Raw genomic sequence first — 18,657 nt, 5'->3', positions numbered from 1 at the left:
AGGGAGAGGGGGCAGAGCAGGGAGGGGGTGGGAGGGATGGGATGGGACTCTGGACTGAAGCCACACAGGTTCCGTTCCTTCTACAGCACAACGCAGGGCGCTGGGGAAACTCAGCGGGTGGGTCGGGCAGCCTCCGTGGAGGGGGGTGGACAGGGGATGTTTTGCGTCCATCACACTGAATCAATCACTATCCCCCTCCCCTGTATCCACCCATCACTGGTATGGGAAGGAACTGCAGATGCTGGTTTACACTGAAGATAAACACAAAATGCTGGAGTAACTCAGCAGGACCGGAGAAAAGGAATAAGTGACTGAGTCTGAAGAAGGGTCTCGACCCGAAATGTCACCCATCCCTTTTCTCCACAGATGCTCCCTGGCCCGCTGAGTTCCTCCAGCACTGTGTGTTTTGCTCAAGATCCCAGCGTCTGCAGTTCCTTGCGTCTCCCGGTTTAACGCCCGCTAGTTTTGTTTCCCAGCGTGGGGTCTACTTGTACTCTGGGTAGACAGTGCTCGAGAGGTGGCCACAGCTTAGGGTCAGGGACAGTAACCCCCTCTCCCCCCCCCCCCCCCCCCATTACCCCCCCCTCCCCCTCCTCAGTACCACTGGTGGCATCGCCAGACACCGGATTGAAAGAAGCAAATGTATCCCTAAATAATCTAAAGCTAAAGTGAAACTGGATTTAAAAACGAGGTCAGCCTTTGGTGAACCGCGGCTCGGAAGCTGCAAGTTGTGTGGTGGTTTCTGGGCCCAAGTTGTGAAGTTGTGTTAGAAACAGAAGTGAAGGTTGGAGGTTGCTCGTCCGCACGAGGAGATTATTCCCGGGCTGAGAAGCTTCCTGCGGGCGGGCGGTGAAGTGCCAGGCACTTACCCGTCCAAAACACCGCCCCGCGTTCCCCAAACGCAGCCTGGGCCACTCTCACGCCAGCCTGTGGACAACACAGCGATCAGTGGGGGACACAACACGAACCCCCTTCCCTCCTCTAGACCATGCCACACGTCCCCTGTCCCGGTCACGCCACACGTCCCCTGTCCCGGTCACGCCACACGTCCCCTGTCCCGGTCACGCCACACGTCCCCTGTCCCGGTCGCGCCACACGTCCCCTGTCCCGGTCACGTCACACGTCCCCGGTCCCCTGTCCCGGTCACGCCACACGTCCCCTGTCCCGGTCACCGGCCGGACAACACGGACCCCCCCTGTCTATTGGCGACGCCACAGTGCTGGAGTAACTCAGCGGGTCAGGCAGCATATGTGGAGAATATGGATAGGTGACGTTTCGGGATCGGGACCCTTGTTCAGACTGATTGTGATGGGGAAGGGGTGGGGGGGCGGGAGGGGGGGGGGGGAGAAATCTGGAAGAGAGGAGGAGCAGAACAAAGTCTGGCGAGTGATAGGTGGATACAGGTGAGGGGTAGGGGATGGGGGGGGCGGGTTGATCGGCAAATGGTTGGACAAAGGCCAGAGATGAAAAGACTAAAGGTTTATAGTTGACAAGTGATAAAGGTTTTGGCATTTGGTGAAGCTGCAATATCATTATCACGACAGTCTTCCAGCCAGTGGGTGGATGTTGTGAGGCGCGGGGAGATGAGGTACATGTCCCAGCTGCAGGTTAACTGTTACCTGCTAATGCGGCTGCTCCTCTCTGCCTATGCCAGTGCCTTGTAGTCGGGGCCCATGTCCATGTCTTGGCCACCGTAAGAGTTGTAGAGGATGCTCGACTCTGCCCAGGCACACAAAGAAAACACTCATTAAGATTGAGATTTTAAAAATTCAAGTAAAGCTCGAGGACAGCTCGGTTCCGCAGCAGGTAGAGCTGCTGCCTCACAGCGCCGGAGACCCGGGTTCCATCCCGACTACGGGCGCCGTCTGTACGGAGATTATGGAGGTCCTCGTGACCTGCGTGGGATTTCCCCAAGATCTTCGGTTTCCTCCCACACTCCAAAGACGTGCAGGTTTGTAGGTTTATTGGCTTGAGTTTGTTTACTTGGTATAAGTGTAAATTGTCCTTAGTGTGTATAGGCTTGTGTTAGTGTGCGGGGATCGCTGGTCAGTGCGGGCTCGGTGGGCTGAAGGGCCTGTTTCCGCGCTGTGTTTCTAAACTAAGCTTTATAATCCATTACTGCAAAGGCAATCACCCTGCAAGTTCTTCAGGAATGGCTCCTCCCTCCAGCATTCATGTTTCCTGCTCCAGTGAATTAATAAAGGCTGTGAACAGACCCAAGTGCAAGTCGATCAGAACCCTTTCAGGGATTGGCACCAAGATCTCGTGGTTTAGTTCAGAGATGCAGCACAGCAACAGGCCCTTCGGCCCACTGAGTCCACGCCAACCAGCGATCCCCACACACTAACATTACCCTACACCCACTAGGGACAATTTTTACATTTACCAACCCAATTAACCTACAAAACTGCACGTCTTTGGAGTGTGGGAGGAAACCGAAGATCTCAGGGAAAACCCACGCAGGTCACGGGGAGAACATGCAAACTCCGTACAGACGGCACCTGTAGTAGCAATCGCACCCGGGTCTCCGGCGCTGCATTCGCTGCAAGGTGAATAAGAACACTCCGACCTGGGCTGCCCGGTGGCACAGCGGTAGAGTTGCTGCCTCACAGAGCCAGAGACCTGGGTTCCATCCTGAATACACGTGATGTTTGTGTGGAGTTTGCACGTTCTCCCCTTGACCTGCATGGGTTTTCTCTGGAAGCTCCGGTTTCCTCCCACACTCTAAAGACGTGCAGGTTTGCAGGGTAATTGGCTTGGTGGAATTGTAAATTGTCTCTAGTGTGTGTAGGATGGTGTTAGTGTGCGGGGATCGCTGGTCAGCGCGGACCCGGTGGGCCGAAGGGCCTGTTTTCGCGCTGCATCTCTAAACTAAACCTAAACCTAAAACTAAAGGGAAGCAAGGGGCCAACATCAGTGCACCAAGCCCACCAGGCCCACCAAGCCCACCAGGCCCACCAGGCCCACCAGGCCCACCAGGCCCACCAAGCCCGGACTGGATAGTAGACATTGATAGTTTCAGTTACCGCAACAAAGAGGGAAGCCTTACATGTACACCCCAGTAATGTACACCCCAGTAATACCCCCCCCCAGTAATACCCCCCCAGTAATACCCCACCCCAGTAATACCCACCCCAGTAATACCCCCCCCAGTAATACCCCCCCCAGTAATACCCCACCCCAGTAATACCCCCCCCAGTAACATCCCCCCCAGTAATACCCCCGCCCCCCCAGTAATACCCCCGCCCCCCCAGTAATACCCCCCCAGTAATACCCCACCCCAGTAATACCCCCCCCCCAGTAACATCCCCCCCAGTAATACCCCCGCCCCCCCCAGTAATACCCCACCCCAGTAATACCCCCGCCCCCCCCAGTAATACCCCACCCCAGTAACCGTACCTCCCGCAGCAGTGAAACACAGGGGTACAACAGCACGCCATCACTCTGTGCGAATCAGAGAAGCTGCGATACAGAAGCAAACACTCGGTACTCACCAGGTTGGTATGCATCAGCGGCCATTAGACGGTCCACCTGGTGGCGAAAGGACACGTATTAACAGCGCCCGCCCACACAGCCACCACCACGCACGCACTGGCCCCCACGCACGCACTGGCCCCCACGCACGCACCGGCCCCCACGCACGGGCCCCCACGCACGCACCAACTGGCCCCCACTCACGGGCCCCCACGCACGCACGGGCCCCCACGCACGCACGCACCGTCCCCACTCCCGCACACACCGGACCCCACGCACGCACACTCCACAGCCCGGCTAGTGAACACAACAACCTCCAAACAACCTCAGTGCACAGACTCGGGCCAGTGCTCTGTCTCTTTACACTATTATTGGTATGTTTTATGAGCATGCATGTGTGTATATATTCTTTAATATTCATATATTTTTAAAATATATGTGATATTAAATGTGTGTTTAGATGTATAATTTTGTTATATATTTGTTCCCGAAACTATCCATGTTCTCCAGAGACGCTGCCTGACCCGCTGAGTTACTCCAGCACTCTGTCTTTGTGCCTCTCTGTAACTCCACAGGGCGCTGCCTTTAACCACACAGCTGACATCCATTTTGTGGCACCTCACAACCCTGCTGACCCAGATCTCACGATCATCCATCACCACTCATCATCTACACCTCACGCTGCCTCGGCAAGGCCAGCAGCATAATCACAGACCAGCCTCACCCTGCTCACTCCCTCTTCTCCCCTCTCCCATCGGTCAAGAGGTACAGAAGTGTGAAAACGCACACCTCCAGACTCAGGGACAGTTTCTTCCCGGCTGTTATCAGGCAACTGAACCATCCTACCACAATCAGAGAGCGGTGCTGAACTACTATCTACCTCATTGGTGACCCTCGGACTATCTTTGATCGGACTTTGTCGGCTTTGCCCTGCACTAAACCTTATTATTTATCATGTATCGGTACACTGTGGACGGCTCGATTGTAATCATGTATTGTCTTTCCACTGACTGGTCAGCGCGCAACAAAAGCTTTTCACTGCCCCTCGGCACACGTTGCTACTGAACCCACGCACGGGCACGTTGAGGGGACTCACCGCGTTCCAGGCCTCCTGGTCGTTGCGGAAGAGCGTGCTGGTCAACTCCACCGACAGACGCTTGCGGTAATCCTGCGGCTTGTCTTCTGATATCCGGAACAGCACGGCGGCAGCGTATGTAGCTGTGGGGCGGGAGGAGAGGAGAGGAGGGGGGTCAGGGTACACTCTGCAGGGTCACTGTGGGGCGGGAGAAGAGGAGAGGAGAGGAGGGGGATCAGGGTACACTCTGCAGGGTCACTGTGGGGCGGGAGAAGAGGAGAGGAGAGGAGGGTCAGGGTACATTCACTGCCCCTCGGCACACGTTGCTACTGAACCCACGCACGGGCACGTTGAGGGGACTCACCGCGTTCCAGGCCTCCTGGTCGTTGCGGAAGAGCGTGCTGGTCAACTCCACCGACAGACGCTTGCGGTAATCCTGCGGCTTGTCTTCTGATATCCGGAACAGCACGGCCGCAGCGTATGTAGCTGTGGGGCGGGAGGAGAGGAGAGGAGGGGGGTCAGGGTACACTCTGCAGGGTCACTGTGGGGCGGGAGAAGAGGAGAGGAGGGGGGTCAGGGTACACTCTGCAGGGTCACTGTGGGGCGGGAGAAGAGGAGAGGAGAGGAGGGTCAGGGACACTCTGCAGGGTCACTGTGGGGCGGGAGAAGAGGAGAGGAGAGGAGGGTCAGGGTACACTCTGTCGTCGACGTTGCGGACTCAACCTGAAGACGTGGGGCGGCGCAGCGGTAGAGTTGCTGCCTTACAGCGAATGCAGCGCCGGAGACTCAGGTTCGATCCTGACTACGGGCGCCGTCTGTACGGAGTTTGTACGTTCTCCCCGTGACCTGCGTGGGTTTTCTCTGAGATCTTCGGTTTCCTCCCACACTCCAAGGACGTACAGGTATGTAGGTTAATTGGCTGGGCGATGTAAAAATTGTCCCTAGTGTGTGTAGGATAGTGTTAGTGTGCGGGGATCACTGGGCGGCACGGACCCGGTGGGCCGAAGGGCCTGTTTCTGCGCTGTATCTCTAAATCTAAATCTAATCTAATCCTCGGACTCTGACAAATACCACTGTGGAGAGGCACAGACAATGGGCACCTAGTGACCAGTGGTGGAGAGGCATGTACAGTGGGCCATCTCCGCAGAGGCACAGATGTGGCAGAGCGATGGCAGAATGTCGGCTGACACACGAGCGAGCGAGCGAGGGCACACTTGCCACAGTTGTGAAACACCAACTCCCCCTCCCATTCCCACACTGACGTTTCCGCCCTGGACTCCCCACTGTTGACTGGTATCAGTATTTTTAGATTTGTTTAGTTTAGTGATAAAGTGTGGAAACTGGCCCTTCGGCCCACCGACCAGCGATCCCCCACCCCACACACTAACACTATCCTACACACACTAGGGACAATTAATATTTATACCAAAGCCAATTAACCTACAAACAATAGACAATAGGTGCACGAGGAGGCCATTCGGCCCTACGAGCCAGCACCGCCATTCAATGTGATCATGGCTGATCATTCTCAATCAGTACCCTTTTCCTGCCTTCTCCCCATACCCCCTGACTCCGCTATCCTTAAGAGCTCTATCAAGCTCACTCTTGAATGCATTCAGAGAATTGGCCTCCACTGCCTTCTGAGGCAGAGAATTCCACAGATTCACAACTCTCTGACTGAAAATGTTTTTCCTCAGTTCTAAATGGCCTACTCCTTATTCTTAAACTGTGGCCCCTTATTCTGGACTCCCCCAACATTGGGAACATGTTTCCTGCCTCTAACGTGTCCATCCCCTTAATAATCTTATACGTTTCGATAAGATCCCCTCTCATCCTTCTAAATTCCAGTGTATACAAGCCTAGTCGCTGCAGTCTTTCAACATATGACAGTCCCGCCATTTCGGGAATTAACCTAGTAAACCTACGCTGCACGCCCTCAATAGCAAGAATATCCTTCCTCAAATTTGGAGACCAAAATTTTAGAATTGATTAGTACGGGTGTCAGGGGTTGTGGAGAGAAGGCAGGAGAATGGGGTTAGGAGGGAGAGATAGATCAGCCATGATTGAATGGCGGAGTAGACTTGTTGGGCCGAATGGCCTAATTCTGCTCCTTTCACTAATGACTGTCAGAGTGAAGCCTAACGCATATTGGAGGAACAGCACCTCTTATTTCAATTGGGAAACTTCCAACCCAGCGACTGAATATTGATTTCTCCAACGTCATGTAACTTTGGTTTCCCTCTCTATCCATCCCTCCACATTCTAGTTCTCTGACTAGTTTCACTGTCCCCCTGATTAATGTTACTGATTGTACCCCTCACTGTCACCATCCTCAGCGAACAATGAACCATTCTACATCTCCTTAGCACCATCTGCTTTGATCTGTCATTTTCACACCTTACCCGTCCATATCTCTGGACTCCCTCTCCCTTGTCTCTCAGTCTGACGAAGGGTCTCGACCCGCAACGTCACCCATTCCTTCCTTCCACAGACACTGCCTGACCCGCTGAGTTACTCCAGTGTTTTGTGGCTATCTACCGTAGCAGAAACAGGCCATTTTGCCCATCCACACAATGCTGGCCACACCAGCTTCCTCCACTCACGGTCATGTCATAGGAGCAGAATTAGGCCATTCGGCCCATCAAGCCTCTACTCTCCCCCCGTCGCTGCCCCCCACCTCTCTCCCTACTATCGTTGTGCTTCCCCCCTCTAGTCCTTGCCCCCAACCCCCCCCCTCCCCCTCCCCCTCCCTCCTCTCACTCCACCCTGCCCACACTGTCCAGACCCACCCCCGGTACCAGGCCTCCACTGCCCCGGGCCAGGTCCGGTGGTCTTGCCAACCCCTCCCCACCCACACATCCACCCTGGTCAATAGACACTACCCCCGCCCCCTATCTCCCAGTACCAAGCTCCCGTCACCCCCACCTCCCCCTGTGCCAAGCCCCGTCACCCCAGTACCAAGCTCCCTTCACCCCCAGCCCATCCAGTGGTCCTGCCACGCCACCGTGACCCCCCCATTCCTGGCCGGCCCAGTGCCCTGACACCCCCACCTCCCCCTGTACCCCAGTACCAAGCCCCGTTCCCCCCCGGCCGGCCCAGTGCCCCCCACCGATGCCCACTCACCGATGCCCTCGTTGGAGGAGTGCAGCATGTCGGTCAGCGGAGCTGTGGCCTGCTCCTGGTCCATCTCCTCAGCTGCCTCTCGGTCCTGGGCCAGCTCACACAGCACGCCTGCCGCCTCACGCTGGATGTTCTCAATGGGAGAGTACAGCAGCTGGCAAACAGAGCAGCAACACGAGGCATTACCCCACCACACCACAGCACAGCACACCCACAGCCCACCCCCACCCATACCCCCACCCAGCCCCCCCCACACCCGCACCCACCCACCCCTCGCACCCACACCCCCCCACACGCCCACCCACCCACGCCCCCCCACCCACTTCCACCCACACCCCCTTCCACCCACACCCCCTTCCACCCACACCCCCCCACCCCCACCCCCCACACCCACAGGCTGAGGCAGAGAGAGACAGATTCTTCATCAGTACAAGTGTAAGGGGTGACGGGGAGAAGGCAGGAGAATGGGGTTCGGAGGGAGAGATAGTTCAGCTCTGATTGAATGGCAGAGTAGACTTGATGGGCCGAATGGCCTAATTCTGCTCCTATCACTTATGACCTTATGTCCCACACTCTAAACACCCTGCATGCAAGGATCAGTGCTTCAGGATCAAAACCGTGTCTCTGGCGCTGTGAGGCAGCAGTTCTACCCGCTGTGCCACTGTCCTGCCCTGATTGTGATCCATGATCCATGAGTTATTGACCTTGGAGAGGTTAATCGCAAAAAATTAATCAAGAAAATTAAATGATTAAAAAGGAATCCAACTTCCCAAAGCAGAAGTGCATGTTTGAATGCGTTGGAAGGAACTGCAGATAGTGGTTTACACCCAAGATAGACACAAAGTGCTGGAACAACTCAGCAGGTCAGGCAGCATCTCTGGAGAAACTTTCCTGCTCAGTTACTCCAGCACTTTGTGTCTATGTTCGCTGCATTTTTGAAGTTCTGTGCTTATGGAATGAGGTTTTGAGATTATGCTGCAGCCCACAGCTATTTAATGGAATACACTGCCTGTGTGAGCACCTCATGATCCAGTGCTGGTGTGTGACGGGCAGCTTGGCGGTATGGTCTACATTTCAGCAGTCGTGACTCACCTGCACAAACAGCTGGATGGTGTTGAGCTCGGTAATGAGAACCCGGTTGGCCTGGTCTCGGGCCAGTATGTGCAGCGCCCCAGTACATCCTTCCACGATCTCATCCATACGGACTCCATCCTGGTGACACAGGTGACCATCAATGCAGGTACGACCATCACAGGTGGTCAAAGTGCAAAACGTTCCCCCACCCACCCGCCCAACTACTGCACCTGTGGCTTCACCCAAAGGGCCCATTGCAGGCCCTTAGTTTGGTTTAGAGATACAGCGTGGAAATACCACCGAGTCTACGCCGCCCAGCGATCCCCGCACACTAACACTATCCTACACACACGAGACACAATTTACAATTTTACCGAAGCCAATTAACCTGCAAACCTGCACGTCACAGAATGCTGTGGAGGACAAGTCAATGGATATTTTTAAGGTGATTGACAGGTTCTTGATTAGTGCGGGTGTGGGGTTATGGGATGATGGGAGAGATAGATCAGCCAGGATTCAATGGCAGAGTAGACATGTTGGGCCAAATGGCCTAATTCTACTCCTATTCCTTATGACCTTCCGACGGCAGGCCATGCTCAGTTCAGTTCAGTCTCAGTGTAGTTCATTGCCCCGTGTACTGAGTGAGGTACAGTGAAAAGCTTTTGCTGCGTGCTAACCAGTCAGTGGAAAAACAATACATGATTACAATCGAGCCGTCCAATGTACAAATACAGGATAAAGGGAATAACGTGAATAATGTTTAGTGCAAGACAGTCCATTAAATTCCGATCAAAGATAGTCCGAGGGTCTCCAATGAGGCAGGCACTAGCTCAGGATAACGCCCTTGTTGTTGGTGGGATGGTTCAGTTGCCTGATAACAGCTGGGATAGAGTCACAGAGTGATACAGTGTGGAAACAGGCCCTTTGGCCCAACTTGCCCACAGCGGCCAACATGTCCCAGCTACAATGGTCCCACTAGGGGTGAGCTGAAGGTTTTAGGGTTGGGTCAGTGGGAGGGGGGCGGGCTGAGGGTGGCGCGAGGGTGGTGTGAGGTTGGCGCGAGGGTGGCGTGTCCACCTACCATGTACTGCCCGCCGCCGGCCGTTTGGCGCTGCGTGTCCTGGTACGCTTTGACCAGGAGGTTCACCAACTGGGGAATGGCGTTACTTTCCCTCAGAGCACTGTGATTGGTCGGGAGCAGCGCCAGGTTACGCACCAGGCCCACCGTCGCCTGCAACAAATGGAGCCCCGTCAGCACGGCAACACCCCCCCACCCCGCTCCCCCCGTCCCGCCCAGCTCCCCCACCCACAGTCCCTCTCCACCCACCCACCCACTGTTCCCCCCACCCACCCACCGTTCCCCCCACCCACCCACCCACCCACCGCTCCCCCCACCCACCGCTCCCCCCATCCACCCCGCTCCCCCCACCCAGTCCCTCTCCCCCACCCCGCTCCTCGCAGTCCCTCTCCCCCTGCCCCCCCACCCCAGTCCCTCTCCCCCACCCCCCAGTCCCTTTCCCCCTGCCCCCCCCACCCCACAGTCCCTCTTCCCCACCCCGCTCCTCGCAGTCCCTCTCCCCCTGCCCCCCCCCCAGTCCCTTTCCCCCTGCCCCCCAACCCCACAGTCCCTCTCCCTACCCCCCCACCCCGCTCCTCAGTCCCTCTCCCCCTGCCCCCCCACCCCACAGTCCCTCTCCCCCACCCCCCAGACCCTCTCCCCCTGCCCCCCCACCCCACAGTCCCTCTCCCCCTGCCCCCTCACCCCACAGTCCCTCTCCCCCACCCCCCAGACCCTCTCCCCCTGCCCCCCCACCCCACAGTCCCTCTCCCCCTACCCCGCTCCTCGCAGTCCCTCTCCCCCTGCCCCCCCACCCCACAGTCCCCCTGCCCCCCCCACCCCACAGTCCCTCTCCCCCCACCCCACAGACCCTCTCCTCGTAGTCCCTCTCCCCCTGCCCCCCCACCCCACAGTCCCTCTCCCCCTGCCCCCCCACCCCACAGTCCCCCTGCCCCCCCCACCCCACAGCCCCTCTCCCCCTGCCCCCCCCACCCCGCTCCTCGCAGTCCCTCTCCCCCTGCCCCCCCCCCCCACCCCCTCGCCCGAGCAGCACCCACCTTGATGAGGGGCCAGTGGAAGGGCTGGCTGAGCAGTCCCACCACAGTGGGGATCCCGTAGTTGACACATACGTCGTTCTGGGCCACCTCTGCCTCGGGGTGCCGGCTGGTGAGGTGGCGGAGGGCACACACCGTGGGCTCCATGATGTCCTCCTTCTCACCTGCTCTCAGCATCATGTGCACCAAGGCGGAGATGCCCCGCACCTGGCACACCACCATCTTGTTCCGCGAGTTGTTGCAGGTGAGGTTCGACAAGATGCCCGTGGCACAGGTGAGCACATTGATGGCGTCCGAGCCCAGCAACTGCACCATGGTGGTGAGGAGATGATCCAACCCTTCCTGCGGGCACATCGATCACAAGTACACTCTACTTTATTGTCACGTGTACTGAGGTACGGTGAAAAGCCAAAGACAGACACAACATGCTGGGGTAACTCAGCGGGACAGGCAGCATCTCTGCAGACGGGTGACGTTTCGGGACGAGACCCTTCATCTGAATTGTATTCTCCTTCAGAAGAAGGGTCTCGACCTGAAACGTCACCCATTCCTTCTCTCCAGAGATGCTGCCTGTCCCGCTGAGTTACTCCAGCTTTTTGTGTCTGTCTTCAGTTTAAACCGGCATCTGCAGTTCCTTCCTACACAAATACCCACGGGATTGGTGTTAACTTGGGGAATGTTGCAGACTATCGATGACCCACAAATATGTAGTAACAAAGAACTGCAGATGTAGATTTACCAAAAGTAGACACAAAGTGCTGGAGTAACTCAGCGGGTCAGGCAGCATCTCTGGGGAACATGGATAGGTGACGTTTCACAGAGTGCTGGAGTAACTCAGCAACAGATGTGTTCCACTAAGATGCAGCGCACAACGCCACAGGATTTGTGTACGTTGTGTTTTATGACCGTTGGCAGATCACTTGCTGTCCTGGGATATATGGTTCTATTGTATCGTCTTTGGAGTGTGGGAGGGAACCGGAGCATGCGGAGAAAACCCACACAGGTCACAGGGAGAAGGGACAAACTCTGTACAGACAGCACCGGTAGTCAGGATTGAACTCGGGTCCGTGGTGCTGTAAGGTGGCAACTCTGCCACTGTGCCGCCGTGTCGAGAGGAGACCCAGTGGTGCTGGAGCCTGAGGAATGAGGACCTCACCTGCTTCGTTGCTGCATCAGAGAGATTCCTCAACGTCCACAGACAGTTCTGCACCAGCCGCGGGCTCGAGCTGTTCAGATGAATACCCAGGGCCTGCATTCCACCTGCCCAACACAACCACAGCGTCATCAATGCAAGGGCAAGTACACAGAGGGGGGTCAGTGCAAGTACACAGAGGGGGGTCAGTGCAAGTACACAGAGGGGGGTCAGTGCAAGTACACAGAGGGGGGTCAGTGCAAGTACACAGAGGGGGGTCAGTGCAAGTACACAGAGGGGCATCAGTGCAAGTACACAGAGGGGGGTCAGTGCAAGTACACAGAGGGGGGTCAGTGCAAGTACACAGAGGGGGGTCAGTGCAAGTACACAGAGGGGGGTCAGTGCAAGTACACAGAGGGGGGTCAGTGCAAGTACACAGAGGGGGGTCAGTGCAAGTACACAGAGGGGGGTCAGTGCAAGTACACAGAGGGGGGTCAGTGCAAGTACACAGAGGGGGGTCAGTGCAAGTACACAGAGGGGGGTCAGTGCAAGTACACAGAGGGGGGTCAGTGCAAGTACACAGAGGGGCATCAGTGCAAGTACACAGAGGGGGGTCAGTGCAAGTACACAGAGGGGGGTCAGTGCAAGTACACAGAGGGGGGTCAGTGCAAGTACACAGAGGGGGGTCAGTGCAAGTACACAGAGGGGGGTCAGTGCAAGTACACAGAGGGGGGGTCAGTGCAAGTACACAGAGGGGGGGTCAGTGCAAGTACACAGAGGGGGGTCAGTGCAAGTACACAGAGGGGGGTTAGTGGAAGGGCAAATACACACCGGGGGATCAGTACACAGTCACTTGGTACAACTGCTGGAAGAACTCAGCACATTCACAAGCTCATGAGTGACAGGAGCAGAATTAGGCCATTCGGCCCATCAAGTCTACTCCACCAATCAATCGTGGCTGATCTATCTCTCCCTCCTAACCCCATTCTCCTGCCTTCTCCCCATAACCCACGACACCCGCACTAACGGGTGATTGTTCTGGGATATATGTATGGCAATAAAACACTCGATTAATTGGGTATTCTTCAGAACCTTTACAATATTTCTCAATGGACTAGAACTGCTGAAAGTTGTGAACTACTTCTAGTTTAGCTGCATCCTACCTGTGAAGATATCCTTCCCCATCCCTGTCGGCCCACATCTTTGTAATTGTCTTAAAGGCACGAGTTTCAGAACCAAAGTTTCACAAATGTGAAAATCTGTTACAATTCCAACTGTTGTTGCCCAAAGGATTCTTCACAATGAGACATTAGCTAATCGTGTCTAACTACACATAACGAGATCCAAGACAGCCTGTTCCCTGTCGATTCACATTGCTCAAAAGAACTGTCCCCAGTGCCCTTGAGAAACAGAAGGCAGACACAAAAGTGCTGGAGTAACTCAGCGGGACAGGCAGCATCTCTGGAGAGGAGGAATGGGTGATATTTTGGGTCGGGACCGTTCTTCAGACCGGGTCAGGGGAGAGAGAAAATAGAGTTATAGAAGGATCTGGTGTGTAAATGGCACCATACCCTTGCATATCTGTCGATTCTCTCTCCCCTGACTCTCAGTCTGATGAAGGGACCCTCGCCCACAGCCAGGGTGAGTGGTTTATTAACTCAGCGGGTCAGGCAGCGTCTCTGGTGAGAAGGAATGGGTGTCGTTTCAGGTCGAGATCCTTCTTCATGACCCGAGACGTCACCTATTCCTTTCCTCCAGAGGTGCTGCCTGACCCGCTGAGTTACTCCAGCACTTTGTGTCTGTCGTCAGTGTGAACCAGCGATGGTAGTTGTTTCCCACACGCTCCGTGACGCTGCGGGTGGTTACCTGCTTCCACAATGGCGGGTTTGTTGCTGGGACAGACCGACAGCACCTTGAGCACACGGCTGGTTGTCCAGAGCAGCTTCTCGTAGTTGTACGTCCTCATGATGTGGACCAAGGCCGCAGGACCTCCATTGGCCAAGATGATCAGCTGAAAAATCACAACAGTTTCAGGACATGCATGTTCACTGGGCCACGGGTCATGCATGTTTACTGGGCCACGGGTCATGCATGTTTACTAGGCCTCGGGTCATGCATGTTCACTGGGCCCCGGGTCATGCATGTTCACTGGGCTCTGGGTCATGCATGTTCACTGGGCCCCGGGTCATGCATGTTAACTGGGCTCTGGGTCATGCATGTTCACTGGGCCCCGGGTCATGCATGTTCACTGGGCCCCGGGTCATGTATGTTCACTGGGCCCCGGGTCATGCATGTTCACTGGGCCCACCTAGTCCACGCCAACCAGCGATCCCCGCACACCAACACCATCTTACACACACTATGGCCAATTTTACATCCATACCAAGCCAATTAATCTACAAACCTGTACGTCTTTGGCATGTGGGAGGGAATTGGAGATCTTGGAGAAAACCCACGCAGGTCACGGGGAGAACGTACAAACTCCGCACAGGCAGCACCTGTAGTCAGGATTGAATCTGGGTCTCTGGTGCTGCAAGGCAGCGACTCTACCGCTGTGCCACCGTGACGCCCGCGTTTCCTTCCACTCTGAGCGTGTCTGCCTCGCCCTTTGCCCTCACGTGTTGTGTCCCCGCTCAGAGGTGACCCCCATCTCCCCAGCCACCCATTGCCCAGCACACTTCCCCATCACCCCCAACCCCTCAGGGACAGGTGAGTGGTCGGGACCGCACCTTGCTCTCCTGGTTCCCGTACGCCAGCAGTTGCAGGCAGTCAGTGGTGATGGCCAGGAACTTCACGTTGCTCTTCTTCAGCAGAGGGACCATCCGCTGCAGCCCGTCGGCCAGGCGTACCGCCATCTTCGCCCCCTCCTGGTGGAGCAGCAGGTTGTGCAGGGTGGTGATGGCATAGAACAGAATGGACTCTACAGGAGAGCTGGAGGCACAAGTTCAAACATCAGTCAACAGCTCGACACATGGTGAAGAAAGTCTGATGTAGCCAGGAACTGCAGGTGCTGGTTTATACCAAAGATAGACACAAAGTACTGGAGTAACTCAGCGGGTCAGGCAGCATCTCTGGAGGAGATGGATAGGAGATGAAAAAGGAAACGTCACCTATCCATGTTCTCCAGGGATGCTGCCTGACCCGCTGAGTTACTCCAGCACTCTGTGACATTTGCTGATTAACCCATTCGTGTCTTGTGGAAAGGCCACAGTGAACAATGCAGCAGGCAGGGAGGGGGGTCCCGACATAGACCCTGTCTCTGGTACAGTGGTAGGGTTGCTCACTATCAGTGGGATGGAGCCACTGCACAAATCACCAAAGGTGACGCTTTGGGTTGAAACCCTTCTTCAGACTGAGAGTCAGGGGGGGAGGGAACAGCATCTGTTAGAGGGAAAATATTAACAGCTATTTAATTTAATTTTGTTTGTATAGAGATGAAAGATTTTTATTTTTAAATGTTTCTGCAAGTTTATGCCGACTAAAATGGCGCCATGACATGCTACGGTTTTTAGAATCGAGTGGTCTATCTTGCTCCTCTCGTATCTTTGATAGAGATACATCATGGAAACAGGCCCTTTGGGTCCGCCAAGCCCAGGCCGACCATTGTTCACCGGTATTCTAATTCAATGTGTGTTAGGGTCGCCAACTGTCCCGTATTAGTAGTGTTGACAACTGTCCCGTGTCCGTCTCTCTGCTCTGTAGTAGGGTTGCCAACTGTCCCGTATTAGTAGTGTTGACAACTGTCCCGTGTCCGTCTCTCTGCTCTGTAGTAGGGTTGCCAACTGTCCCGTATTAGCCGGGACATCCCGTATTTTGGGCTAAATTGGTTTGTCCCGTACGGGACCGCCCTTGTCCTGTATTAGTAGGGTTGCCAACTTCCTCACTCCCAAATACGGGACAAAGGGTGACGTCACCGCCCCGCGCCCCACGTGACCTCACCCAGCCAGCGGCCACGTGCTCCCGCTCCACCAATGGCCGCCGCCCGGTCCGGGAGCACGTGGCCGCTGGCTGGGTGAGGTCACGTGGGGCGCGGGGCGGTGACGTCACCTTTTGTCCCTTATTTGGGAGTGAGGAAGTTGGCAACCCTAATGTTATCCCACTCTCATACTACACACTAGGAGCAATTTACAGAAGAACAGTCAACCTACAAACCCGCACGTCTTTGGGATCAGGTCCGCCCGGTTGTTAGAGCACTTAGGAAAACTCAAGGTAAGCAGGCAAAGTCAGCAGGGTTTTGAGAAAGAGAAGTCATGTTTAATCAGTTTGCTGGAGCTCTCTGAATGAGTAACATAGTGTGGAGAAAAGTGAAAGAGTGGACAAACTGTACTAAAGATTTCCAGCGGGCTTTTGGCACGGTGCCACATCACAAGTAAAATAAAAGTAGATTGTTTAGGAAGCAGCTGATCCACTGAGTGCTCGGCCCGCCAAATAAGGGTTCATATTAACTTTCCTCTTTGAGAAGTAGTAGAAACAAAGAACTGCAGATGCTGGTAATCACACTAAAGGACAGAGTGCTGGAGTAACTCAGCAGGTTAGGCAGCATCTCTGGAGAACATGAATAGGTGACATTTTGGGTTGAGACCCTTCTTCAGACTTAAGACTTCACAGCAAGACTTGAAGCCAAGTATTGAATGTTCTTAAGTAAGCAAAAAGATATAGACACTTTTAGTAAGCAAAATATATAGATACTTATTAAACAAGCTCACCATGGCGAGGTAAGAATGCAGAAGCCAAGGTCAGATAGTCATAGATAGACACAAAATGCTGGAGTAACTCAGCGGGGCAGGCAGCATCTCTGGAGAGGAATGGGTGACGTTTCGGGTTGAGACCCTTATTCAGACCCGAAATGTCACCCATTCCTTCTCTCCAGAGATGCTGCCTGTCCCGCTGAGTTACTCCAACATTTTGTTTATCTTCGGCTTAAACCAGCATCTGCAGTTCCAACACAGATAGTCATAGAGTGACACAGTGTGGAAACAGGCTCTTTGGCCCAGCTTGCCCATGCCAACCAACATGCCCCATCTACACTAGTCCCACCTGCCTGCATTTGGCCCATAAACACCGATAAATTATTCTATCCGTGTATCCGTTTAAAAGTGATAGTACCTGCCTCAAATACCTTGTCCAGTAGCTCGTTCCATGTACCCACCACCCTTTATAAAAACAGGTTCCGTTATTGAATAGCAATGAGGTTGAAGGGCTGAGTGGCCTCACTACACATGAATGGTACACTCATGGATCGTAGTACCGGTCATAGAGAGGACATAGACAAAGAACAGGTGGCACATTAGCGGTAGAGTTGCTGCCTCACAGCGCCAGAGACCGGGTTCCATCCTGACTACGGGCGCTGTCTGTACGGAGTTTGCACGCTCTCCCCGTGACCTGCGTGGGTTTTCTCCGGGTGCTCCGGTTTCCTCCCACACTCCAAAGATACAGGTTTGTAGGTAAATTGGCTTGGTATAATTGTAAATTGTCCCTCATGTGTGTAGGAAAGTATTAATGTGCGGGGATTGCTGGTCGGCGTGGATTCAGTGGGCCGAAGGGCCTGTTTTCTCACTGTATCTCTAAACTAAACAACAGGACAACCAGGCAACTCATCACAAGTCAGAGTCTGAAGAAAGATCTCGACCCGAAACACCACCTATTCCTTTTCTGCAGAGAGGCTGCCTGACCCACTGAGTTACTCCAACACTATGTCTATCATGTCAAAGAGTGCTCTGGATAGAAGGAATGGGTGCCATTTCGAATCGAGACCCTTCTAAACTATTTTCATCTCTTTTGATGTCTCGTTTACACTCCTTACCCTTCTATATCTCTCATTTCCCTCTCCCGATTCTCAGTCTGAAGAAGGGTCTCAACCCGAAACGTCACCCATTCCTTCTCTCCAAAGATGCTGCCTGACCCGCTGGGTTACTTTGTGCACATTTTATGTCTGTCTTCGATGTACGCCTTTCTACACTCAGAGTGTGATCACGTGGCCGTGGCCGTGGCTGTTGTGTGGTGAGGTACAAAAGTGTGAAAACACACACCTCCAGATTCAGGGACAGTTTCTTCCCAGCTGTTATAAGGCAACTGAACCATCCTCAGACTATTCTTGATCGGACTTTGCTGGTTTTACCTTGCACTAAACATTATTCCCTTACCTGTACCTCGACACTGCAAACAGCTCGATTTTAATCACGTATTGTCCATCCACTGCCTGGTTATCAAGCAACAAAAGCTTTTCACTGTACCTCGGTACACATGACAATAAACTAAACTAATTAGCCAACTTATTTCAGATTTTACTTTTGAAGACCAGTTACCTGTACAAGGTGGAGCTACAGCCACCTGTGGTTGGAAGCTTACCTCAGCATCCTGACCAGGGCTGGGATCCCGCCAGATTTGAAGATGGCGAGCATGCCGTCGCGGTGGTGGGAGAAGTTGTGCAGGATGCCGGCCGCGTGCCGGGCGGTCTCCATGTCGTTGGTATTCTGCATGGTCCGCACCACCGCGGCCACCATCTGGGGCGATTGCTCCAGCGCCCGGCACGAGGCGTCCTTCTTCACCAGCTGGTTGACGATCATGGTGGCCTTGCTGACTATAACCTGCAGCAGCAACCAAACACAATGGCTCAGAACCAGGTGCATGAGGAAAAGGGGCAACTCAGTGGGTCAGGCAGCATCTCAGG

The 18,657-nt window shown here is 54.7% G+C and overlaps 1 protein-coding gene across 4 annotated transcripts in view; it reads right to left on the bottom strand.

The window, feature by feature from the left end:
* Window positions 1–593: 593 nt before the first annotated feature.
* The window catches only part of LOC144607578 (catenin beta-1-like), a 48,166-nt gene continuing 30,102 nt past the window's right edge, over window positions 594–18,657 (bottom strand). For all 4 annotated transcript variants that reach the window (XM_078424489.1, XM_078424491.1, XM_078424490.1 and 1 more), the window contains exons 4-15: window positions 18,336–18,574; window positions 14,717–14,918; window positions 13,854–13,998; window positions 12,012–12,115; window positions 10,859–11,197; window positions 9,825–9,974; window positions 8,762–8,881; window positions 7,673–7,823; window positions 4,571–4,692; window positions 3,495–3,531; window positions 1,620–1,719; window positions 594–927 (exon numbers count right to left, since the gene is read on the bottom strand). In XM_078424489.1, coding sequence (XP_078280615.1) covers window positions 1,646–1,719; window positions 3,495–3,531; window positions 4,571–4,692; window positions 7,673–7,823; window positions 8,762–8,881; window positions 9,825–9,974; window positions 10,859–11,197; window positions 12,012–12,115; window positions 13,854–13,998; window positions 14,717–14,918; window positions 18,336–18,574 — 1,683 coding nt within the window. In that variant the 3' untranslated portion in view covers window positions 594–927; window positions 1,620–1,645. The remainder of the gene's footprint in view (window positions 928–1,619; window positions 1,720–3,494; window positions 3,532–4,570; window positions 4,693–7,672; window positions 7,824–8,761; window positions 8,882–9,824; window positions 9,975–10,858; window positions 11,198–12,011; window positions 12,116–13,853; window positions 13,999–14,716; window positions 14,919–18,335; window positions 18,575–18,657) is intronic.

Source organism: Rhinoraja longicauda, chromosome 29 (genome assembly GCF_053455715.1).
Source record: "Rhinoraja longicauda isolate Sanriku21f chromosome 29, sRhiLon1.1, whole genome shotgun sequence".
NCBI lineage: Eukaryota > Metazoa > Chordata > Chondrichthyes > Rajiformes > Arhynchobatidae > Rhinoraja > Rhinoraja longicauda.
The sequence above is the reverse complement of the archived record's forward strand: the minus strand, read 5'-3'. Positions and strand labels throughout refer to the sequence as shown.